The sequence below is a fragment of the Anopheles bellator genome, chromosome 2 (genome assembly GCF_943735745.2).
Source record: "Anopheles bellator chromosome 2, idAnoBellAS_SP24_06.2, whole genome shotgun sequence".
Classification (NCBI taxonomy): Eukaryota; Metazoa; Arthropoda; class Insecta; order Diptera; family Culicidae; genus Anopheles; species Anopheles bellator.
Genome location: NC_071286.1, coordinates 45,199,919 through 45,225,287, shown reverse-complemented (window position 1 = coordinate 45,225,287; position 25,369 = coordinate 45,199,919). Strand labels below are relative to the sequence as shown.

Genomic DNA, 25,369 nt, shown 5'->3' with positions numbered 1-25,369 from the left:
TTTAATACAGGAGGAATCCGGCGGCAGCGGCAAGGGCAGCAATAGGACGATGAACCAAAAGAGGAAAAAAAAACAATGGGAACAATGTTAGAAATGTCTTGATTAAAATTGAGCATGGTGTCCTGTAGAACCACGCTCGGTGGGGCCAGGAATCGGGTCAGGATATCGTCGCAGTAAGTATGGGTCAGCTTGGCGATTGTTAGAACAATTACAAACACCGGGACGAGAAACGAGACAATCGGGGCAACCGGGAAACCACCAACACCGGAAGTTAGTATGGACGTCACTGTGTAAGCCAACGATTAGAGGCGAGGGAACAGAATGTGGCCACCGTGGGCGACTACGAAATGGTCGGTGACTTTTTATGGAATGGTGAATGGTCCGAGCGATGGGCGTGCGAAGGACGCGAAGGAACTGGTCCAGGTTATGGATGTTTTTACTGAGTCGCCGAGTCCTGAAAGAGAGAGAGAGAAGGAGAGCAAAGGCGTCCAACGGTGTCGATGCATCTTGGCGGTGGACTTTCCGAGCGAAGGAAACATATTAAAAAGCGGCATAAATAACGACAGTAATGGAAACCATTAGTGTTGCTCCTTCGCCCGGTCCCTGGTTCACTGTGGCCAAGGGCGAAGGAGCCCCAGCACTAGTGCCGCCCACTTGGTATAAAATGTTAATCACGAAAGCGTCCCTCGGAAACGCTCGCGGTTCATCAGGGCTTTGACCGGCGGCCCGTGGGAGAAGACATGCCTCGTGCTGTCTATTGTCTTTATAGATCATAATTAAGTTCAATTAGGGAATGAATATATTTTTTAATTTTCACTCAATTTCTCCCCGCCGCTGGAAAGCCGGTGTTTTCTTTTAGTTTTTGCTCGACGCAGCGTTTGAAGAAGGTTTTGGGCCCAGCATAGCAATTGCCGGAAATTGAGCCGTAAGCTTGATAAAATTCCACAAAGTAGAGATTTCCATGAATCTGCATATGTTTCTGGTGGAACATATTCGACTATCCACGTGAAGTATAGCAAGGCAACAGAAAAAAAGGGAAGGGCAGTTTTTCCGGCTTTTCACGTTCCGATAGTGGGACCTACCCCGGGAAACATGGTTTCGCTTTCACGGTGCACACGGAGCGAAAAGAAGCCCATTCTCGTCACAGAGCCGTGTTTCCGTTTCAGTGTGATCTACTTCAGATTTCTACTGCAAGCCCAACACTGAAAGGATGATGATGGTTGAGGAAATGATGAAACTCTTATGCATTATTTTGCATCATCGTTAAAAATGGCATTGGATGTGATAAAAAAACTTTGATCAGTAGTTGAAAAATCGGCTTTAAAAAGATTTAATATAAAACACCTTTTTTTTGCCTGACGATAAGTCACAATAGAAACGATCGATCACAAGTACGAGCTCAGATAGAAGGCGTCGGCAGCTGTTAGAAAAATTGTTACTAACATCTCAACAACAATGTATTGTGAATTTCATGAATGTAATTTGTTTCAACAAAATAACTATCAGCACAGGCTTTTCTGGAGTTTTAGTCAAACGACTATGTTCGTTCCTTAGTTTGATGTTCATCGTACGCCACAATGAGTAAGCACGTTGATTCGAATGGACGGTTTGGTGGTTATTTTCAAAAGCCTGAGACCGTTTGATACGCTCGGGAAAAGGCTGAACGCCACGGGGGCTAATTCTGCGAACTCTCAATACGTTCGTAATACCATACACACAGCGCTCATCACGGACTTTTGACTTAATGAGTTGAATGTGGTCCTTTTCGAGAAATTTTAATTAACAAATACCTATCGGCCCCATCGGTCTCTGGGAATCGTTCGCTTCGGTGGCAATAAATATTGTGCACATCCAGGCGAACGAAATTCTTCAACATTCCAGCAGCTAGCAACGTCACCCTGCACGGTGGCGAAGGACAAAATGGACGGACGGTCAGTGTTGTGCGGATTCCGAGAAGGCCATCATGTCGTGTGGAGGACGTAGTAGATAAATAAACACCGATTGACCGAAGATTCGCGAAAACTTTAATTAGAATCGAAATCAGCACACTTTTCTCGGAATCTAAAACGTCCCACGAAAAGCCTTAAATGCGAATCGAAAAGAAATCGCCACTCTGACCTCCACCGAGGCTTGTGGCCTTCGGAGAATTAGTGGTCGGAAAGGCGAAGCCATCGTCGTTGGAATCGAAACCTGTCACTGTTGACTCCCCGGAGTGCGCCGGTGAATCCTTAGCCTGGACAAGTAGTACAGTTAGAAACGAAATTACAAAAAAAAAGTTGGTTCTATAAACATGTGGTACATCCGGTTCCAGTCACCACGCCACCGAATTGGCTTCGGCAGGGTAGGCGAACCAGGAAAAAAGGGAGGGGCGGCCGGGGTCGGAAAATTATTTCCACCTTCCGGTTCGATGCTCCGCTGAAGGCAGAAATTACGTTGCGGCCGGCTGGGCCGGAACAGCGTGACCACATCCGACGACGGGGCCGAGCGGACCAAAAATTAAAAATCAAAACCGGGGTCCCGCCGGACCGGAAGTCCTCACCCAGCCTGGCGTTCCAGCCGGTTTCAGCATATCTGACGTTTCACGGTGGAACCATCAATAATGCGAAATGACTCCCCCGGTTTTTGAGGCAATTCCACGCTGGGAGAACAAGTCCAAAAGCAATTCTACGCATGAGGGATTTCTTTGGCCCACGGCCGACGCCATCGCGTTGGTCGCGGTTCACGATTTCTTCGCGTTGACCAGTGCGCCCGGAACCGAAACCACCGGCAGCAGTAGCGGCGGCGGTGTGCTACGGTTCATCGGGTCATTTCGGTAGGTGGCTCCGGCGGCTCGGCTGGGTCGCCCAATTTATTCGCCCATTGGGCCCGATCCATGCCGTGGGATTTCCCGATTGACACCACGAGAACGAGAAGCAACGAGCAAAAAGAAAACTAAACACAAATTACCGTTCTGGCGCAACGGTGGATTGGCCGCGACTGGCAGCGGAACCATTTTTGGCAGCGTAACAAATTATTCACTTTGTACGCAACTTTTACGTGGCGTTGGCGGAAGTGCCCGAGATTAGTGCTCGCTCGGCGGCTCTCTCGGGTCGTGGGTCCCGCGCGCCAACACCGCACCCAATAAATAGCAATATCCATAATGAGATTACAAGTCTTCTGCTCGACCGTCGTCGACCACAGCTGGGACCGTGGGCACAATTTCCGGCTCGCCGTGCCGTGAAATAAGCTCGTCAATTAGAGCGCTCGCCGCCCGGGAGCGTGCCCGCGACGTGGCACTGGATGATGGATCAACAGTATTCGTTCTTGGCCCCCGTCTTCGTCCGGGGAACGCGAAGGAACGGAAAGGATAAGAAAAGGCTGCCCCGTTTGCGCATGGAATGCTTCAGCAAGAAGCGCCATTTAGCACGCAGGTTGGCGTTGTGCTTAGTTTTGCGCTAAATGTTGCCAGGAAGTAATACACGTTTAAGTGCGCCGGCGTGGTTTGAGAAGCGTGTCAAAGAGTGAAGGGCTGCAGGTCAGAGTTATTGGTTTACCAATCACGGTTTCGAATCGAATCACATCTGTTTTGAATGCACAATGATTTGACAATGAACGGCAATTATGGATTGCGAAACGGAACAAGTTTAGTACTGGAAATAGTTTGATGTTTAAGGTCTTTTCTGAATCGCTCACTGGATTAAGAACTTACGAATTCGGGACGAACTTTTAGTACAAGAAATCAGAGGAAACCTTATCATAAACTCTACACGATTCAAGAGACATTGTCAAGAAAGTTGGGCACACAAAAAAGAAAAAAAGGAAAGGTTGTTTGTAGAAGACGACCAGGAAGAGTTTAAGGTGCTTCGGGGTGTTTGAAAGTAATATTAGGAAGTAAACGCGAATTAAACACGGTGAATCCTAACGAGAGGAAAAGCGGAAAAAGCGCGAAAAAGCGCGTGCAACTGAAGAGGCTCTGAGAAACCGGAAGTTTTAACCAATTCGACAGCTCGGACAATGAAGTGAAGGCAACTATTGTGTCATGGGGTCGAGCGAGCAAGTTGGAAGAATCTTTCAATGACGGAATGCAAGCACTTGCAACTTGTTGCGAGAATTTAACGGTTAACGGTGACTATGTTGGAATGTAAATACATTACTTAAAGGAGAAGACTTGTACTTTGATTGGGTTTTTACTGAATTTTACTGGTTGCTTTCTGGTTAGATTCTTGCTGGACATAACAGCAAGATTCAATTATTTTTGGTAGCATTTTGTGTTATATGTGTTTGTTGAGATCTAATAAATTTAATGCATCAACAGTTTAGTTCGATTTTTGTAACATGCTTAGTCGAACCGTCGGTAATTTTGCTTCGTTTCATTGCTTCATTCTTTTCTATCTTTTACCTGAAAATTCATAATGATTCTTATAATTACTTTCACTGTGAAGCAGCTACCGCAGTAGAGCGTGTTCCGATTCTGAGTTTTTTACTCCAAGAAAGGTATCTAAACTGTCACTTTAACACAAAAAAATTCACCGTTAAAACTCTGACAGCGGTGCCATTAGTGGTCAAACTTCACAGGAAACAACATCCGGTGAAACGCCCTCTGCCCGACGAACTTGAAGCTCGGATGCATCGATGAACGAGAACGAGTAAGTTTCCCGCGAACCGAACTAAAAACGGTGCAAAGCGAAACGACGAGTGATTGGAAAGAATTCAAATTCGAAAGACATCACCATGGCCGACGGCGGTGCCTTATGTTGCGCTCCCGCGCATCATAAATAACACAAGACGCCACTATCAGTGCGCCAGGGCAAGAGGAGTCAGCCATGGCCGGGTTCGTGGCCCAAAACCTGTACAAGGTGAGTTGGCATCATTTTTTTCATAAAAAGAAACACATTTAGGCAAACCAAGATAGAAGCCGTCTGTCGCGCTGGAAAGTTCCGTGGTCTCGGGCCGGCTCGACACGGCTGTCGAAGCAGCAAACCAAGGCCAGCGATAAAAAAAAACGGTGAGGAAAATTACGTATGCGAAAGGCGCAGACAAGACGTTCGTGATGGGGCGAAGCGCGGTGCGTGTCCGTGCCGTGCCATAAAACTTACATCAAAAAGTTGCGCTTCCAACGCCAACTTTTAACGACCGGACTCGCGCGCTCCTTCTGCGAATCAAACGCTCGGCAATCACGGTAATCATCACGCGGCGGAATGGCAGCACCTCAGACACACACACATATACACAGACACTGCCGGAGCATAATCGTCTTTTGAGGTTGGTTCAACGTTCCAACCGCGAAGGCGAAATTTTCCCGGCCAAAATCTGCATCGGCACCAGAAAGTCAAAACTTCCGCCGGGAAAATTGGTTGGCAACTGTGGTTAAAAGGTGAAATTATTTTTATTGTCTGGCCACGCCGGCCAACAATGCGTCCTGGCGCGTCCTGGCATCACACAATTGCACTTTCGGTGCAGCTTTCGGGCGTATTTGCATTTTCGGATCCGGTTCTACGCCGAAACTGGGATAAGTGCGGGGAGTAGGGCTTTTTCCGGCGAGGGACGAGCCCCGCGAGTAGGGTCGGGCTTCCGGTACTCGTTAGGCACCCTCCATTTCGCGCACTCCGCACCGGATAGCTCGCCGGACCGGAAATTAAAGCCCCAAACAGATCCGCATCCGGGTATCCGAGAAGACGATCGCGTCTTTCTCCCGCGTCAATTCCGGCCCTGCACCTTCGGGGCCGATCACATTTCGGTGCGTTTCCTGTGTTGCGGTTTTCCAACGCAAGAGCGTTCGGCGTCTATTTACTTTTATTCCGGCTCCTCATCGTCACTCGAGTGGAAATCGGAGCAAAGTGCAGGACACAGGATTTGCATCAGCCGCTTTCCTTTCAGCCGTCGTTCTTGAAGCCTACATTTTTAAGTGCGGAGCAAATTTGCGCCCGTAGCTCTGACACGGAAACGCTGTCGGCCATAAAACGTAATGTTTGTGCTCGTAGAGTTCGGGCATCGAAACCGAAACAGAAATCCAGAAATCCTTGGTTGGTTTAAACTTTTGTAGCTCGACGTTGAGACGACGGTTTTTCCTTGTTTTGAGGCACACCTGCCTAGCTTTCCCGGCCGGAAGTTGCGCGGATGTCTTACATAAACCACCCGAGAGCTTCCGGGAGAAGCTCTCTTGAAGCCAATTTGAAAATGAGACACTACAATTCCGGAAAGCTAACACTTTCCCGGAACCGTGCGCGGCAGTAGACACTCGAGCCGGTCGGGAAAAACCTTGACTCCGGGATGATCATCCGGCGCACGAAATGAACTTCATTGTCCATTCTCCGGGAACCATTACCGGGAGTGGCTGGGCCGCAATCCAGACGGTGGACAAAGTTCACCGAAGTAGAGTGGCTTTTTGTTTGTGTGACGGGCAATGGGCAATGGAATCAGCAAGGATATCCTGACCATTCCGCAAGGAGGAAACAGAAACAAAACAACGAAACTACCGTGCCAACCGGTCCCGGATGGTGGTGCAGGCTGCAACAAATAGAACTGTCCTTCCGAATGAAATATGGAGTGCTGCTATTGGCCTAACCACACTCTGCCTGTGGCATGGTCTGAGCCGCCTGCACCGGGCGCTATAGTCGTCGCCAGCTACTAGAATGCGGTATTTGCACCTATTTTGCTGATAATTGGATTTTTCGGTTGAATTATTGATCGCTGTGTGCGTTTGGAATGTGAGGTTTCCCGGGGGCAGCTGAGCACACAAACACCGAGTATGATTTCTTTTGACACCGACAGCGACCCGGAGCTCGCCAACCGGCCAAGCCGTTGACCGGCCAAAGTTTTAATTAATAAATGGTTGAGGAATGATAAATATTTCGCCAAACCCCCAGGCTGTGGTTGGCGAATCGGTTGGAATGAACCGATTCGGGATTGGCTTCCAATTTGACCGTTAATTCACATTGCCCGGTGTTCGGCGCATTGTTTTGGGTGTTGGGAAACTCGTTTCGAGCTCGGTCGGTTTGCGCACTTCCAATTAACTGTTCCATTTGGGGCCGGTGGTTTATGGGGCCAACCCGTTTGTGGACAGTGCAACAAGTGCGACCACCGTGGTTGGTTGTATAATCGAAAATTGCGAAGCGCTGAATTTATTGGAAAAGGTATTCAACCCGGCATTAAGATCGCAATGAACGTGGCTGAACTGTTACAAAAACCTCAAGTGTACATTAAAATGGCTCGTTGGCATCCTTCCAAACGCCAGTCCATCGCTGCCGAATCGTTGGCGAAGATGTTTTACTTAATGACCAACGTGAAAACATGTTGTGTAACATCGGTTTTAACGCGCCTGACTCGGTCTGACATTGCCGGAACGCCCTTTATTTTACCCCACCATTTGTGGCTGCTTATCCATGTAAAGTAAACATCATACGGAGCGCATCTGGTTTTTACACCGCGACAAACCATCAATCAAACCACGGCGAATGCTAATTCCCGGATTTATCGCGCCGAGTACGGGCGGTGCACTAATTGAAAATAAAATATCAATAAGCGGCCATCGCGGGTTGGCAAAAACGCACCAAAAAGGGAAACAAAAAGCATGCAGCCGGACACGGTACACGGAAACACTTTATCAATTTATCGCCACATTTTGCGATCGATGCATTTGTTATTTTTTTGCATTTGCTGTCGGTACCGCGTGCGGTCAAAGTCCCGGAATTTTAATCTTTTAATTAATATTCCGCTCATTCACCTAGCGGCATTCCGGTCGCTGTGGCATCGTTGGGACGACCGGATCTGGTGTGCTTGACTTAACGGGCTTACGTGTCGAGCCCGAGGCATGCCAGTGCCCTCTTATCGGGACGAACGCGCCGGCACCGGCGAATAGTTACACTACAAAGGATTTTCCCACTCACTTACCGGCAGCGACTTTTGCCGTTATTACCGTGGTTCATTCAATTAAAAATCTGCTCTCGGTTTGCGGGTGTTTTTTCGCCAATCGCGGAAAATCGTGATTAATTTATTTACGTTTCACACCCAGAGTGCATTGCAGAGGGACCGATCAGGGCCATGGTGAAAAGGCTGGCGCGTCTCGATGTTGGAATTTTTGAAAACTAATAAATTGACGAACGGTACCGTTTGACGTCACAAGGGTATAGATTACGTGCTTCGTTTGCAAGAAAGTGTTGCAAAAAACAAATTCATGCCGTAATCCACTTCATCTTCAATCACTCGTTCTCACTCGTTTCGGCTTTCCGCGTGTACCTTTTCGCTCGTGACTGTGCTTCAGCATGATCCACGTGATGTTTGTAAGACGCATTACACTGCACAAGTCAAGAAACGTGAAAAATGTACAAAAACTTTGTACACGCGATACAAAAATAGATCCTCTCGCAAGCCGCTCGGTGGAGGCGCCTGGTAGCTCACTCGCCAAAGGGAAGGATTCACCGGACGGGGCAAACGGCCGTCCGATCGACACGTCGGCGGCTGACTGAACACGCATTATACAATCTCCCTTCCATCAGCTCATCGCACTCGTTTAGCGTGGTGGCGAGGCGGTAGAAAGAAAACACCGAAATCATTTTTAATAGCCAAAAGGCCGAAAGGTACAACGGTCTTGGAGCTGGGAGTGGAAAACATTGTTTATGCGAAGTGCACCGAACGGATAGCGGGAAGTCGTACACATCGAGCTGTGTACGCCTTCTGGCCGTTTCCTAGGATGCTAAGGCCATAAATTGTGGCATAATCGTATCATGGGCTAGTGTGGCAAATAGATCATGTGAGTGGAAAACGCATTGTTTCGATTTACCGGCGAAACATGAAACAACTATTGGAAGTCGGATCGTCACTGTTACCTAAGCAGAGTTTTCCGTTTTGAGACTCTGGTCAAAGTTAGAGAGTTGCCGAAAAACTTCGGATCTTCATCAAAGAAAGTGTTGTACGTTTTGTTTCACGATTTCACTTTTAGACATGTTTAAAGTGGTTTGACAAGAGTTTGACATTCTAAAGAAAACCCTGGTCTGTGAGTAGCAAATGGGAGTAAATAGTCTGTGGAGTAACAAATAAAAAAACATCATCTAGCTAAGAGCACACTGTGGCCCGTCCATTCGTAATCCGAAAGACGTCCGTTCGATCCTTGGCAGTCTCATCTCTAAATCAACATTTTGATTGATTGTTTAATTGTCTCTTTGTATTATAGTTAACAAGGAGACGGAAACTAATAATGAAAGCAAAAAGGCATACGAGGTGTGTAAGCTGAATGTATTAGGTTGATGTTTGAGGCGGTTGCTTATTTTTCATTTTTTCATTTCAATTTCGGAATAGATTTCATTTTATTTCGAAGTCGAAGAACATCGTTTGCTTGGGGTAGACATGCCCCAGTAATGAAAGCAAGTGAGAGATGGTTTTGGCAATTTGAAAAATTGTTCTGTAGACTTAGCTCCGTCAGATTATCTACTTGCCGTTTCAATGGAACATGCGCCTGCAGAGTAGCACTTCGCCGAATATAAAAAGGTCGCAAATTTATTAGAATGGAATCCGCAATTCGCGTGAACAACGGATGAAATGTGTAGCTTCAAACGGTGATTACTTGGAAAAAAAAGAGTTAACTTTCTCCTGAAAATTGTGCGTTTTCTTCATCGGAAAAAAACGACCAACTTCAACTTGCACACTTGGTACATAACTCGAAAATGCACGAGTTGGACAAATGGACAGAACGGAAGGATGCATACGGAAGGACGAAAAATAGTTTCAAACTTCAAAAGCCTTTCCAAGTTATTTACTTATCCTGCTACAACCACCGAGAGGTCTTGGCCTATCGATAATGGCCGCTCTTGCGTCCCTATTGAAGCACTCCAGTCATCTCAAGCGGAGCCTCTGTCCTTCTGGACGGCCTAAGGAGACTTTGCGGACTGATTCTGACATGACATGGCTAGCCCGGAGCCTGGCGAGGCGTAGATGTTGCCACGATTTCTCCATCGTCCCTCAGATGCGTATGTGAGTACTGCGCTCATAAAGGTTCTGTATAACCCCAGCTTCGATAGTTTCCTCAGACTCTAGAATGACCTGTTGGCTACTAGCGCCATAGCGCGAATCTCCTCAGCCTACTTCCCCCAGGTTAGTAGTTAGTATATTGGAATCCTACGACACTTAGATACTTCGGGTCGAACTTAGAGCACAAACAGACTGGCGTCACCAAACGAACGAAAGTGGAAAGAACAGAAACAGAATCACAACAACCACACCTTGGGTGGCTCGTAGCACACACACAGAGACACACAAACACGCACGTGGAACGGCGTTACCTCGGTACCGTTCGCAAAGCCACCTCACGTACTCGAGCGAGGCACCCAGCTCGTTGTCGTAGAGGGCCCGATGCTGGGCGGCCGCCTCGGCCTGGGCCCGCTCCTCGGCATCGGCCGGGCCCGGCGGGAAGAGGTTTTCGAGCAGATTGAAACGCTTGCGCTGCTCCCAGTAGGAGTAGCGGGGCTGCTCTCCGTCCGAGCCAGGGACGCGGTGCATGTAGGACCGCACCAGAGCGTCCCGGTCGCGGACCGTCTTCACGGACCGGAGCCGCTCCATGATCGCGACCACACGCGTCAGGTTGGTGCAGATGGCGGTGAGGTGCAAGCTGTTAGTGATGTTGGTCCGGACCGGGATCAAGCCCGGCGGACTGAGCCCGGGCAGCGTCAGGGTCGTTTGCCCTGTGCGGAACCACCACCGTGCGCGAGATGGGCGTGAGATGAAGCGGATGCGGGATGGATGATGGAGTGGAAGCATGAAAGAAAAGCATGGGTCAGCATATTTATGTTTGGTTCGTGACTGTTGACTTTCTGTGGCGCCGTTTGTGGCCAATGCACCTCCGTCACAGATGCACCACCGTTGCGTGATTCTCCGTGACTTTGCTGACCGGCGTAGACGGACAAGGAAGACAAACTTCGCAGGACGCAGCTGAGTTTTTGAACTATCGATCAGACACGATTAGCCACGGTGAAACGAGTCCGTGTGGGAGCCTGGAACCCGGGACCACAGGTGCCGAGCGCTCCGGAGGAAGTTTGGGTAATTATTTATGGGCCAAACTTTGTGAGGTTGGCCAGCCGATACCCGATGGTACGCTGCGGGCCCGCAGGGTCGCAAGATAAATCACTGCAACATGAAACGGGCCGACTACTTCGGAAGGCCGCCTTCGAATTGATTAGCATAGCGCGGGCCAATGGTGGATCCGTGGCGCGGATCGGGGTAGAAAGTTAATTTTGCGCCGTAATTCACAAATTGCCTTCCCGGCGCCGGCGGCACTAGCCGATAGCGGACTTCCGGCCCAGTGGATCGCCAATCAGGCGCATCAAATGGCTTACGGAGGGCAAAAAAACAATGCCCCACCTTCCACACCCGATAGTGACCCGATAAATGACACAAATTATGGATGGACGGTGATGCTGGTGGTTAGCCTCACATTAGCCATCGGCACGCGTGTTAAATGTGTGTGCACAGTTCGGGAAGTTAATTCAACAAACCAATCCGATCCGCAGGTCGGGCAGGGATCGGGATCTGGCACTTCCGGAAGGTGGTGCGCGTATCGCGAACCGCGCGCTTATAATTGGGGTCCGCGGCAATAATTGCGCGGAACCTGTGGTGGTGTAGGTTTTAGGTGTCATTTCGGGCGGGTGACATAAATTATGTGTCGTTGCCAGTGCCGGGGGGTCCGGGCTTCGGTTCCAGTGGCTGAAGATGGATGGACCCCAATAAATCAACCGGCATTTTTTTAGCTCACTCCCATCGGCGGGCGAGATCGGCGGATGTAGCAACGGTGTTGGGCGAACACGAAAGTTATTTGATGGATTGTTTTCCAATATTGATTTCAGCCCTCCAAATATTGTTACGAGTAGTTCCGTGATTGCTAAGCCTTTGGGTGATGGCCGAAACTTTCGAATCAACAGAACTGAGTAGGTTGGGCCTTCAAAATTTAATACGAGTTGCATTACTGATTTCTTACCACTAAGCTTTTATGGTAAACTTATTTGTGGTTATTATATTAAAATTACTTTTTTTATCTGCGCCTCACTACAAAGTCTGCGTAGTGGAGAAATATTCTTTCCTGCATTCTGCAATAATGCAATCTCAACACAAAAGATATCATTTTAAGATGTACCATCGTATAAGAAACAAAATGCTCCCGGAATGATCGTCGTGTGGCACCTTTCCCACCAAAATTTGGCATCATTTGTGAAAGTTACGAAATTTGAATCATCAGTTGTGAAAGTTACGTAAGTATGTTAAGTCTTCACACAAGGTAAGATAGTAAACAAGAAGTAATATTTGCGTGTTTGCAATACGTTTAAAACGTAAAACAAGAAGTAATACGTTCAAAACGCAAGGATATTTGGACGAACAACTTGTGGATCTTGCAAAAATCGCAAATGGAGACCCCAAACATCGCGAATTCAATTGTTTTGATGATTGGACCAAGCGTTGGCATAAGTGCGTTGGGCAATAACCAGATATCGTACATTTTATAATTGAATTCCGGGATCTTTTTGATCGAGGTTGTAAGATAGATAGAAAATATGTAACCTAACATTAACATTTAAATGCAAACGCCAAGAATCAAAGGTCCTTTCTTCGTTGTTTCCTTAAGAAGAACGTTTCAGCACAACTTAAAATCGTTTTGGGTTTATCTACTATCTGGTATAAGAGGCTTGCCTGATCCTTCTTAGAAACTAACTCGCCGAGAGATAAACATTACAACAGGGTGGCAAAACAAAACGCATCATAACTTTCGATACAACCTAACATTAGATTAGCAGCCAATTTCAGGCCCCACTAATCGCGGTCCCGCCCGTCCGGCCCCCGAGTCAATTTAACTGAATGTTACCACCGGAAGTGGCCGTATCGGTTAGTGAAACACGCAAATCAATGTGACTGCCCCACCGTGATTTGCGGCCCCCGATTGGTTCCGATTGTTTTATGATCGGTTCTAGGCTTTGACCCGCCACATCCGGGAGCACCAGTGCTGCCAGATCCAGTTTGTTCTCTCTTTTTTGCTTATTTGGTATTCGTCCCATGTGGCGTGAAAGTCCTTCGCCCGGCGGAGCGAAACGGAACGGAGCGTAACGATGCGTTACATTGCGCACTGCTCATCTCTGTGTGGCGGGCGCGGTGCAGCCCGGCACGCTGTGAAGGCCACGCCAGGTTTGCATAATGTTGTATGCTAAGCGGCCAAGGAATCGCACCGCACCGCGTAAATCACGCGTGTTGTTGAGCAAACATTTACGCACGCTTTCATGGCGCAGGCGAGGAGGGCAATAAAATATCCACCCATAAAACCATAACGTTAAAAGCTCATTCCCGGCGTCGGCCACAGGAGTGTAAACGCCCGATCGGGTTGCACTGCAGCGGACAATAAATACGTGGCATAAACATGCCACGGTACACGCACACGCACGGGCTTCGGTGTAAGTGTTTTGCAAATTGATTCGAATCGGTTGTCAACGGGCTGGCGGCCGTGGAGGGTGGCAACATAATGCTCCGATGGCGTTCAATAAGTGGATTTATGGGTCGCCGCTTGAATATGGCCGGTGGCTGTGTGTGGGTGCTGATCGTGTATAAATATGGGCTTAACCTTTTCGCTGGGTTTTTTTTCGGTTCGGGTTTCGCTGTGCGTTGTTGTTGCAGCCCACCGCCGATAATTTATTCAACACCCGGAACCGTGCCCGGAGCGTCCGGTCGGGGCCAAATTAATGCACCGCTGCGCGCTAATCATCCATCCGAGTTGAAGTTCAAATAAATTATTTATTTCACTTCAGCGGAAAGCAGAGACAGGCACCTAAAAAAACGCGAGAAAACGCCCAGCTGCGCTCCGGCGTTCGGAGGCAGTAACAGCAACCAAAACCGTGTTTAGTCAATCCCCGTAATTTGTTTTGGGGCCTCATAGCCGGGTGCCGCTGTCAGAGTCTGTTGAGAGAATTATTAAAAGAATGATTAATCATTCAGCGCGTGCGAAGCAACGCACGTAAAAGCAATCGCCGGGCCCAGCGGGACTCTTCCGAGGGTTTCGAAGTGCCTCAATACAGGAGAGCGCAGTGCTCCTCCTTTCCATTCCATTCCAGGCACCATCCCGGTCCTTGGCCGTCGAAAGAGCTCAACTTTAATGCTCTTCTAACGCACCGAACCCCCCGCACCGAGGGCTTTCCCTTTTCACGTAGTTTCGGAGCTACTTTATGGGGATAGTTCTTGGAACGAAGCAAAAACACAACGAAAGAACGTCTCAAACAATTAAGCGGAAAGTTCAGAAACCATTCTGGCGATGTTCTGGGGAATTATGATTCAATTTGGCGCGGCGCGTCTTTCTTCTCGGTCGTCCTTTTGCTTCCACCGAGCCGGCGTGGTCCGGTGGTCCTACAGCCATGTGCTAGTTGCTAGCCAAGACACGGCCCTGAACGCGATCGCGCTGGACGCTCTGAATGGCACGAGGTCTACGCGAGAAATGCCTCGTATGCCCCGGTAATCTGTAACAAGCCCCGTGGGGAAAATTAGCGTAGGAAGATTGCACCGGATAGCCCGGAAGTAGCCCGGCCGGGACAGACCGTGAGGCGAGGGGTTATTAATTACAATTAAGATTCCAGCAAACGGTCCAAACGGTTGGTTCTTCCGCTTTGCTTTTGGCAGCAAAGTTCTGCCGTAGCTGGGGCTCGGGGGGTCCCCACGTGGTTGCCTGTTCGAAGCCCAAATCATTAGCTCCTCGGTTTCGATGGGCGGTGCAAAGTTTTTGCACCTCCATCGATGATGATGTAATTGAGCGTCAGAGTTATTAGTGATTAGTTGCTGAGGTGAGGTGAATGTTGGACACACCGCAGGGTGCCCGCCCCAGACGGTGGGTGATCGGTAATGTTTGCTGGTGGTTTAATTCCTGTGCCCAAATCCAAGGAAAACCAATTGCTCCCATCGTCACCAGTAATTAGTAGTACGGTGCGCAGGTCATTGTGTCATCCATCCTTAACCAAAGAGCTCATCAAATTCCCGGGATGGTCACCCAGAAACCCCTGGTTGCGGCAGTCACCGATCAGCTTAATAAGCATTATTCCCCGCAATGGTCGAACAGTCGAACGTCGGTAGACAGTGCGCTTCGGAAGAAGAAGTCGCGGCCAGTGTCGCGCAAGTGGCGACACCCGGCCCCGACCGTGGGCCATACTCACAGTTGCGCCGGCTGCCGTCGTGCGAGCTAGAGGATGAGGATGGCGATGAAGAGTTGGAGGAGGATGAAGCATTGGCAGAGGATGCAATGATGTCCTTATTGCTATCGTAAAGGTTACTAGAGTGGTGTTCGATGTGTTTGTTGGCACCGCCACGACTACTGTTCGTACCGTTGTTGCTACCGAGCTCCTGTGAGCTCATCTGCCGTTCCGCAATTTCCGTGTCGTCGCCCTTACTGTCCGGTTGGCTCTCTGACCGCGGGTGGAAGTCCATTTTATTCAACGTTTTATTCGGAGCCGGATTTTAGACCCGGGTGCACGACACCCAGCAACGCACATTATTATTTGCACGTAGTTTGCACGACACACAGAGTGCGAACACCCGATGAAGCGGATTGCAAAACCGTAACAATAACAGCAGACCAGGGTGGCAAGGGCCCAAGGGGACGCGATTCGAACCGGAGCCCGGAACCGAAAAGAAAAGAAGAAAAAAAAATAGATAAAATAATAAAACGCAAAAAGGAAAATCGAAAAATCGCCACGGAACATAAAATGAACTTATAAATAAATCAACAACGGCACACAACTGGCGCGTGACGGAGGGAGAACAACGGAGCAGAAAGATAAAACAAAAGACAACAATAGACAGACCGGTGGCGCTTGAACGCTGAAGCTGCGCGTTCCATTAGCGATGTCCCCGCGACGTGGTAATGCACCGACGGCGGATATTTAAAATTCATTAAAAACGAACACACAGCGAACACATAAAAACAGACAACGCAAAACAAGCAAACAAGTGAACATGAATAAATAAAACGTGATGTACGCCGTGGTTGACGGGACATCGCTTTGCCAGGAGGCGTCGGAGCTGTTGATGGTTTCCCGTGGCTTCCGTCCCGTCGATTGTTTTTCTTATCACGTTGACCTTCGAGCGGCCAAAGTGTCCTCTTTGCCACCCTGTGTTGGTAGGTGTTTCTTTGTAGGAGGAATGGATGCCTTAATTAACACTAATCCGTGCACTTACCGTCTTCAACACACATAAGGCTGTCGCTCATCAGCTTCAGGCCGGTCGGGCACGCGCAGGAGATCTTCGGACTGCTGGCGCTTATTTGGGGTGCCGGTAGGCACAGGTGCGAACAGTGGCCGTTCACCGCCTGACAGTGGTTCACACCGTCCGGCTGTCGGTAGGGATGGTACACATGAATCGTCATCGGGTGCTGAAGCTAATGGGAAGATAGCGGAGAGGCTATGTAGACTTAGGTTGCTGGTGAACGTTTATGCATGCAATTACCATATGCATCGCCGTCACCGGTTCCACGTCCTTGCCGGTGAACTTGTTCGCCTTGAAGACGGCCTCCTTGTCCCAGTCTGTCCAGTAGATGTGATCCTCGAAGGTGGTGATCGAAAATGGATGCCGGAGGTAGTCGGCCGAGTAGAGGATGACGGTACGCTGGGAGCCATCGTAGTTACAAGACGAAATGACGTTTAGTTTGGCATCAACCTGTATGTGTGTGTTGGAGGATAGTTGGTAAAGGGTACCCTTATGTATCTGACATCATCATCAACTCACCCAGTAAACTCGTTTGCGAACCAAATCGAGGGTGATGCCGTTGGGCCACTTGACTTCATAGCTTACGATGACCTGCCGGTGAGTTCCGTCCATACCGGCACGCTCGATTCTCGGCGTCGTACCCCAATCGGACCAGTACATCCATCTGTCGAAAAACCCGTTATGGAGACGTTAAAGAATCCCCTTACATCCGGGGCAGCACAGCTTGGTGACAGCCACTTACCCTTCGATTGGATCTAAAGCAATGGCTCGTGGGATTTCGAGGTCGTCTTGGATCAAAACCTTGCCCATATTGCCATCGAAGTTGGTCAACTCGATGGTGGACTTCTTGATGTCGGTGAAGTAGATATGGTTGTAGATCCAGTCAACGGCCAATCCATCGGACGTAACCAGCTGATCCTTCACGACGACCGTCTTGTCCGAGCCCTCATCAATCGGTGCTCTAGAAGATGTGAGTGAACGGTACAAGAAAATTAAAGACCAATGATTGAGGAATCATCTGGCCACCGCCCTGCACTCACTTGTAGATGCGCCGCTCGGACACATCGCTCCAGTAGATCATGCCCGTCCGGAAGACGAAATCGAGTGCCGTTGCCGATTTGGTATCGTTGACGATCGATGTCATCTCACGGTGGTCTAGCGAAATCTTGCGGATATCGTGACGCCGGGCAAAGAGCAGCGAAGCATGCCCTTCCGTGGCCTTGCAGCGCGTGTGGTCGCGCGGATCGCGCAGGTATCCCTCCATGCACTCGCACTTGAACGTACCGATCTCGTTGGTGCAGTTCTGCGAACACGATCCGGGTTCCGCGCACTCGTCAATATCGACGCAGGTCTTGTTGTCGGACAATTTAAAGCCCGGCTTGCAGTCGCAGTAGTACCCGGCGGGCGTATCGACGCACTGCTGCGAGCAACCTCCGTTGTTCTCGAGGCACTCGTTTTTGCCACACTTGTCGGCCGGCTCGTCCTGAAACATCGGACAGTCGGGCTTCTTGTCGCACACCTTCGACAGCGGTATGCACATGCCGCCACCGCAGTCGAACTCCGTCTTGCTGTTACACTTCGCACTGTTTGTGCTACCTGTTAGAGGACACAAATAACTTGACTATAGCACTGCGTTTGTATTGCTATTAACATACTCCATCTTTACTTTTGTTGTAAATTCTTTCAAAAAGTTTAATGTTAAATTTAAATGCCCATATTTTTAAATGCAAGCACCAATCGAAAACTTATTCAAGTGCCAATGTGCCAATTTTCTGGTGCACTTCTTGGAGGTAGAACTAGTTCTCGAGGCTAGTCAAAATTCTGGTCTACCAAGTCTTGCGGTTCGGTTGGATTTTGACCTAGTCCTACGAGTGTTTCGGATAGATTGATTGAGATCACTTACTTTTGCTCCAAATCAAGGTTGTTCGCAGAATGCGTTAATCGCTCTGGTGTACCGAGAACAATTTAAAGGTCAGGTAAATTTTACGTGCGGCTAAAGCATTCCTGAGACTTTACCTTGCATAATTTCTCGGTACGAGCTCACTTCATTAATAATTTCGAAATGAAAAAAGGTAAGCTTTTTTGAGAAAATCAGTTTGAATCCACAGATTGAAGTGGATAAAAAAGGACCAAACAACCGCTATTTACGAGCGTTACATTAATGCGTTTTAATCCATTTTTTGAATCCTATGTAATGTTCCAACTTACCGCCACAGTTAAGCTCGTCACTGCCATCGGGGCAGTCTTTCTTGCCGTTGCAGTAAAAGTGCCCGTTGATACAGATTCGATCCTTTTTGCACTGGAACTGATCCGACCGGCAGGTGACGTTGCTGCACACGGGCAACATCTCATCGTCACCTTTCGGGCAATCCTTTTCCCCATCACAGATCCAGCTACGATGGATGCAAGTCACGCGATCATTACACTGGTACTCCATCGGCAAGCAGGTGCTGGCTATTGGCGGTGGCGGACTGGCGCAACCCTAGTGGATTAATGGAGTAACAATAACGCACAAATGTGTCATTCATTCCGGGCAATGGTGGGAAAACTGGAGTTTCGGCAGTCCACATACCCGTTCGTCGGAACCATCTGGACAGTCGGTTTCGCCGTCGCAGCGCCATTTGCTGGTGATGCAGTAGTTTTCGGCACACGAGAACTGCTTCTGGGGATCGCATGTTGTCGGCTGGCAGCTTCGCTCATCACTTCCGTCGCCGCAGTCATCGTCGCGATCGCAAACCCAACGTTTCTGGATACAGCGGCCATTGGCGCAGGTGAACTCGTCAGATCGGCACGTTTCGTCTACAGAAAATATGTGGTGGAACGAGATGAAAATATGTTCACTCCCTCTTGAGCAGTTCAATGCAAAAAGCAACTTAAAATGAGTTGCCCTGTTTCGATGTTGTGCGGCATTTCAAATAACTGAGCGAGGCGTCTGTGTTGAAGTTCAATTTTGATTGTCAACTAACAGTTCGTTAACAAATATGATGGGGAATTCATTTGTACCCGTCAGGCAGCTAAAAACGTCCAGCGACCGTGTCAACCGAGGAAGTTTTAAGAAATCTATGTTTTCGATAAATTTGCAAACCGATGCGTTTGTTCAGACTTTTCTCCATGTTTTTTTTACCAAAAAGTTTGATAGACCAACAGACGTCCTTGAAAGGTTGCAAAAAACAAAACAAATTAAAGGATACATTACAAACATAAAGTCAAAGCATTGATTTTTTCCATTCGAGTTGATCTACAGGACCTCTCGGAGGACATCTCGGCGGTGCCGTCCTGCATGATAGTACATCAAGCATTTTCTCACGTCGAGGAACAAAGTAAAAGCGGACTGCTAGAATGCTGATTGAATGACTGCAGATTGTAGATACATTCGCTAAATACAAATCATTGAAAATGACTTGATAACCAATTTATTAGCCATAAGTTTCTAATGGTTTCCACCCATTAAATTAAGACAAACTAAACATTGTTTCAACTAATTCAGAGGTCTCCAACTACTGGAAAATAGCTATTAACATTATGGGAAAATGACAGAGAAAATTTTTATTGAATTAAATTACTGCACCTTTCGCATCGAGTAGTCCCTCTGACCCCTTCATCATTTAACCTTTGTTTTCGTTCTAGGAACGGAGACCTGCCGGCGTGGCTATGGACGAACGCACCGTGGGTTTGCCAACAAACGTAATTTTTGTGTGAAACTTCGAAGTCAAGCATTTTCCACGACTGAAGTTTCACGCAACCATCGCTGCTTCAGGAATCGCTTGGGCCAAGGAAAATCGGTGTCATTTAAGACAACTTTTAAACGTGATTTGAGCACAGGCCAAAGAGTGGTTCATCAAGCATACGAGAGCAGCCCGGAGCGAGCGGTGCGCAACTAGATAATGATAACATTTTATTAAAGTTTGCTCAGAAGTTGAGCGTAGTATTTGCCCAAAGGGCGAAGGGCTCATCGCCGTCAGGAAACAATGTTTCTATCTACGGTGTCATCTCTTCCGGGGAGTGTCCGCGAACTATTTTGCGCACGGGCCACCGTCGTGATCCGGCGGTGGCCGTCGGTTGCTGCAGTTAATGCGGATCCACTTGTATCGTTAGCGTAGGAGTTGAGCTGGAGTTGGAGTTATCCTTATTCTTCAAACTCCCCACGTTACGAGTCTTTTGTGCAGTCCAAAGAGAGCAGCCGCATATCGGGGCGACGGAAATTTGTCAGCTCCTTGCTGCAAGTTACGAAACTCGTCGTCGTCGTTGCTGCCTTTGGCAATGTGAAAGAGTGTTGTTCCACCCGGAACCCTTTCCTCGAAGACGGATACAAAGTTTATTAAATCTTGCAAACTATAGTGTGCAGTGTGTCACACATTTTTACTCCGTTGGCTCTGCCCTGGTCGCGCATTTTGCACAGCAACGAGCGTTGGCAGTAAACGATCAAAAAAGAAAAGAAGTTTCATAAGTTCTCGGTTCCACGGTACCACAAACTACGACAAATGATTGACACAATCGAATTTTTCGATAACTTTGTTACAGTAACAAGGCGTGCCGGAAGTTTCGGTGGGGAGGAAAATTTGTTACACCGATTTACAGCACGCTCGGCGAACATTTTGAGTACCCACGAGGCCCGGGGCGAAAAACAAAGTTTCGCACATTATAATGTGTCAGCCCTCCGATCGTGGCGCTGTGATACACAAGTTTATGCTCCTTATTTTCCACCGACCGGTTTCTGGGTGGCACTGCCGATTATCGGTCGATCGAAGGGGTAACGCTTTTAGAACGAATTGAAGGACAAAAGGTTTAGGCCGCAAATACTGTTTCTTATTCACAACACTTCCTTGGGTATTTTGGTTTCTTTTGTATATATTTTTCAAATTTACTCAAACCATGCTTGTCGTTGTGCGTTGCAGGTGCTGTAGGGAATCAAAGCCGAGAGCCGTTCCGAGAAAGGAGATAAACCCCCGAACCACAGCCGGGTTGCGGACGCAAAAAGTGGGCTGCGGACCCGCAGCAAGGTGACCTCGATCGGCCAACGAAACGAGTCGAGGATAGGCTATGATAAGCGTTACACATTCCCGGATCCCAGGGTAGTCGACCTTACGATGTAAACAAACGAAACTAAATTTCATAAATAGATTAGCTTGTAGCGCTTCGGCGGTCAGGACTTGCCGGGGTCCTTTATACGATGCGACTTTATTCGAAGCTACATAAAAAAGGACGTTCCATATTAGCATGCGTCAACATGAAATAATACATTCACCATCGACCTCATTTTTCCCGTGCGATGCCAGACTTTTCAGTCCGACTTTCCCGTGGGATGGAAATTGAAAATGCCTAAACAAATATCACGGTGTGGAGTCTGTGAAGTACTTCGGTGGGGCGTTGTTTCCTCTTTTTTTGTTTTTTTATTGTTATTCTTTACAAAACAACGTGCAAAGTAACAGTCCAACCGTAGCTAACTGAAAACAAATGGTTTTAACATCGCAAATATTGGGTTTCATATCGTACACCTTTGGATTTTTTCATTTTGCCTATACATTTAAATATGGTGGATTTAAGTATACAACTTCAGCCATAACAACTGTTTTCAAACATTATATTTTGGACACTATGTTTATGTAAATGTAAAATCGAAATCGAAATGTTGAAACAGTTTTATGTTTTTTTGGCAAATCACTCAAGAGTTCGGATTTCGCTGCCTAATCCACATCCATTTTGATATGTATAAAATTACAATGTAATGTAAATGAGAAAGATGACAGATTTTTCTCCGAGCTTAGTGCCAATTTTGTGAACTTCACTTTGCAACTACATACGACTTGATGGTGAAATGTTGATCACATAAAAACAAAATAAAACAGCTCCTATTTTTATATACCCAGCAATGCCCTCCGTTGAACGTGATTTTTTGCATCCATACGACGGCGTTTTTCCCGTTAACCAGCACAAGGGACCCAGCTTCACATTCTAACAATGCCAACGGACGCTAGTGTATTTTATAGTGTCCAAATGCCAGCATACGTCCAGAGATGGATGAGTCCGCCATAGGCGCGACGGTTGCAACCGCCATTCAAGCGCAGATGGTTTGTGCGTTGCTATGCAAAAGTGGCACCACTCTATGCTCCACGTGGGAATATCACTTTCGCGACACAATCGTCATCAAGCGGGGGGCGAGGGCAAGGACGAGGACTTCAGCGCTTTTACGATCAGTGGAGCCACCGTCCCAATATCCCTGGTCGGCGCCATTTGCGCGACTCGACCAGCTAAAATGGCGGCTTCCGCTAGCCTTTCGATGACACTGGCGGCCATTGTGATTTTTTTTGTTGCGTGTGGCGAACAGTGGCGGACAGTGCTGTTGGGGTAGCATTGACGCAATGCTTTTGCATAGTTTGTGATGGCGAACCCGTATAATAAAGCTGCCATGGTCGAGGTTCACTGGCATGTATGCAGCTACTAATACTGGTTCGTTGGCGTGGTTTTGCATGGGTAAATTGTTTTGACGTTGTTCGGTGCCGGTGGCGGGCATATTGGGAGTCTAAACATTCCGACAGCCATGTTTCGGCGGTGCAGCCTTAAACCTCCTTTCTTTCGCTACTTTGCCTGAGCGTCTTTGGGTCGGACGGCTCTGACGGGCGCTCTGGTTGCCCAAGACGGGTGTCAAGACGAGCGAGCTTCACTATACGGCAAGAGTTCCTACCGTTTTTTTTTTACCGAAAGCAATTTATTTTCCGCTCGAAAATTCCTTTTGAAGATGACAAAAAGTCTCCGCCAGAAGCAGTGCTCTGAGACGTTGCAGCGTCTCAGAGCAAAGCCTCGTAATGGTAGTGAACGATTTGGCTACCAGGTAGCTAGCAGGTAGAGGTTAAGCTGGATGGCTGGCGTTGGTGGCCCATTAGTTTTTTTCTACCATGTCACAACCAGTTGAGGGGGTTGTTCCCAAAGAACGGGAAGAATGTTAAGACTGCGACGCAGCGTAAAGGCGTAACACATGAGCAATGTTGCCGGCGCCAACGATCCAAAATAGCTTGTGGCTTCTTCGCCCACTGCGAAACTAGCGTGGTGGCAATTTCTAAGAAATGCAAGAAATGTCTCCATACATACTAGCCACAAAACCCGAGGTCGAGCAGAGGATCCATACCGGGACCGGGCGAGACTATCATCATCCCATTACCACCAGCCTGGGAACCATCGGTTTCCAGGGACAATGTATGAAAAGCGTTCCCTTGTGGACCGTCTTTTGAAACGTCTTCGCCGTCCACAAGCAGGCCGACCGTAAATGAACTGCCACAGACAGGGCGCTGGCTGCTGCTTGCGAGACCACAGCCCCAGACCAAGCATTTGGAGTCAGTCAACGGTCTCCTGGAAGGTCTGCGCTGGGACCTATAGCGTCGCCTGTAGGCGGGAAGTTATCATTCCCGCGTTTCCAGAAGAGGCCCCGTCGGAAGGTCTATTTATACATTTGTGTCTTTATTGTCAACCAAATGGTAGTACGTAGGGCAATTGCAGCCCAAATTTGATGTCCCATGCGACGGCCGACTGACACCAATCCTGCGCAGAGATTCCCAACCGAGACACCACACGAGGGGCGTACGTGGGAAGTGATCCATTTCTTCGACTGCGAGCACCGATATCAGCACCGTCACCGCAGCGGCGACGTTAGATCCCAAAAATTGTCACTTTCCAATAAAAAAAAATTGACATACATCTTTCCGGTGACTACCAACACGATGGGAATTAATCAGGTTTTGATTTCCTTTTTTGCAATGGTGTTCGCATCGCGGCACAGATCGCAATAGATATAGGCGCACGTGTTCAGCAGAGGCAGAAGAGCGGTCGAGTTGAGAGGCACCGTAGGGTGGTTTACGGGTTGTGGTCTACCTTTCCCGAGCAGCCTCAGCACCGGGTGTGTGACGTGGAGAGTCCACTTTTGACACCGGGAGCCCCTGAGCTGACAGGGAACACATCGCCCAGGAGAGCAATCGGGGTTTTCGGTCCGGAAGCGCCTGGAGTCTGTGATCCATTTAAGGGTTTTCGTCTCGGGCCATCGTCGTCGACTGCTGTCGCAGGCTTTAACGTTGATGGACGTGTGCGTTGGATGAACACTGCCTCACCTTCACCGGGGAGGTGCCCTACTACACGATATACGCCCGTGAATCGAGCCCATCACCGATCGGCTGGAAACGGTGCTCGGGCGCATGTGGCTTGCGGTATCGTAAAATAATAAATTGATTGTTAATGCATCGTCAAGCTTGATAGGATTTCGACGCTTGGACGCTCCGATGGATGACAGACATTTGAGTTTGCTGTCGGGTGCCGTGTGAAGCGTCCATCCAACCACGCACTCTGCGGAACAAATTCTGTGACCAGAATTTTCAATCCGCCCAAAAACACGTCCGAGCACTTCTCTCCGGTCGGCCGCTCGGTCGGTGGTAGCTACTCGTGTTTGATTTATGACCAGGTTCTTCATCGCTCGCTGTCAGCTGCATTGAACAAGATTTATTTTGAATCAAAAGCTGGACCGAATGACGTTGGAAGGTCCGTTGGGATCCGGTAACGACGGCTGGGCACACTGATATAGGTTCACTGAAATTGACTTCACTTTTTCTCTCTATAAAACTGACAATATTTAAATGCGAAATCAGGAGTCTGAGTCGGCAACGGGGCCACTGAGCTCGCAACTCGTCCGCGGTTCGCTGGAACACGTCGTGAGTGGGTCGATCGTAAACCATTCGTCCGAAGGGTGGGTGAGTTGATCGTAAAGCTTTTCGTTGGTGGTCAAATGACCATACACATGCAAGCATACCACTCACGTAAAGTTGGATCATTAACGAGCATCGGTACGTCGGCCAACCGCCAACAGCTGCTGCAGCGGCACAGTACACACAGTACGTGACATTTTAACGACAGACCTCTAGCCTGCCTCGGCGGTTGAAGGTGTCATAAAACAGCCACCAGCTTTTTTTGGCAAACCCATCCGGCATAATTGTTTCGTGCGAAACGAAACTCAAGACCCTCGGTGAATATAAAATTAACAGTGGCGCGGTTTTGGGCGCGTGCAGATCAATTTCAGGCGTGCGTCGCATCGGGTCACATTAGTCATTAGTACGAAGGTCACTATTTATATTTCGGGAATTGGCAACACTGATGTGTTGTGAGTCCATCTGATGGTTCCATCGTAAAGTTTGACATTTTTGAC

At 48.4% G+C, this 25,369-nt stretch overlaps 1 protein-coding gene across 1 annotated transcript in view; it reads right to left on the bottom strand.

Moving 5' to 3' along the window:
• LOC131210419 (low-density lipoprotein receptor) overlaps nt 1-25,369 on the bottom strand; it is a 213,555-nt gene that overhangs the window by 6,800 nt on the left and 181,386 nt on the right. The window contains exons 6-14 of the mRNA XM_058203662.1: nt 18,761-18,987; nt 18,393-18,670; nt 17,229-17,780; nt 16,931-17,149; nt 16,708-16,852; nt 16,429-16,638; nt 16,162-16,360; nt 15,141-15,389; nt 10,254-10,652 (exon numbers count right to left, since the gene is read on the bottom strand). Of these exons, the coding sequence (XP_058059645.1) occupies nt 10,254-10,652; nt 15,141-15,389; nt 16,162-16,360; nt 16,429-16,638; nt 16,708-16,852; nt 16,931-17,149; nt 17,229-17,780; nt 18,393-18,670; nt 18,761-18,987 (2,478 nt within the window). The remainder of the gene's footprint in view (nt 1-10,253; nt 10,653-15,140; nt 15,390-16,161; nt 16,361-16,428; nt 16,639-16,707; nt 16,853-16,930; nt 17,150-17,228; nt 17,781-18,392; nt 18,671-18,760; nt 18,988-25,369) is intronic.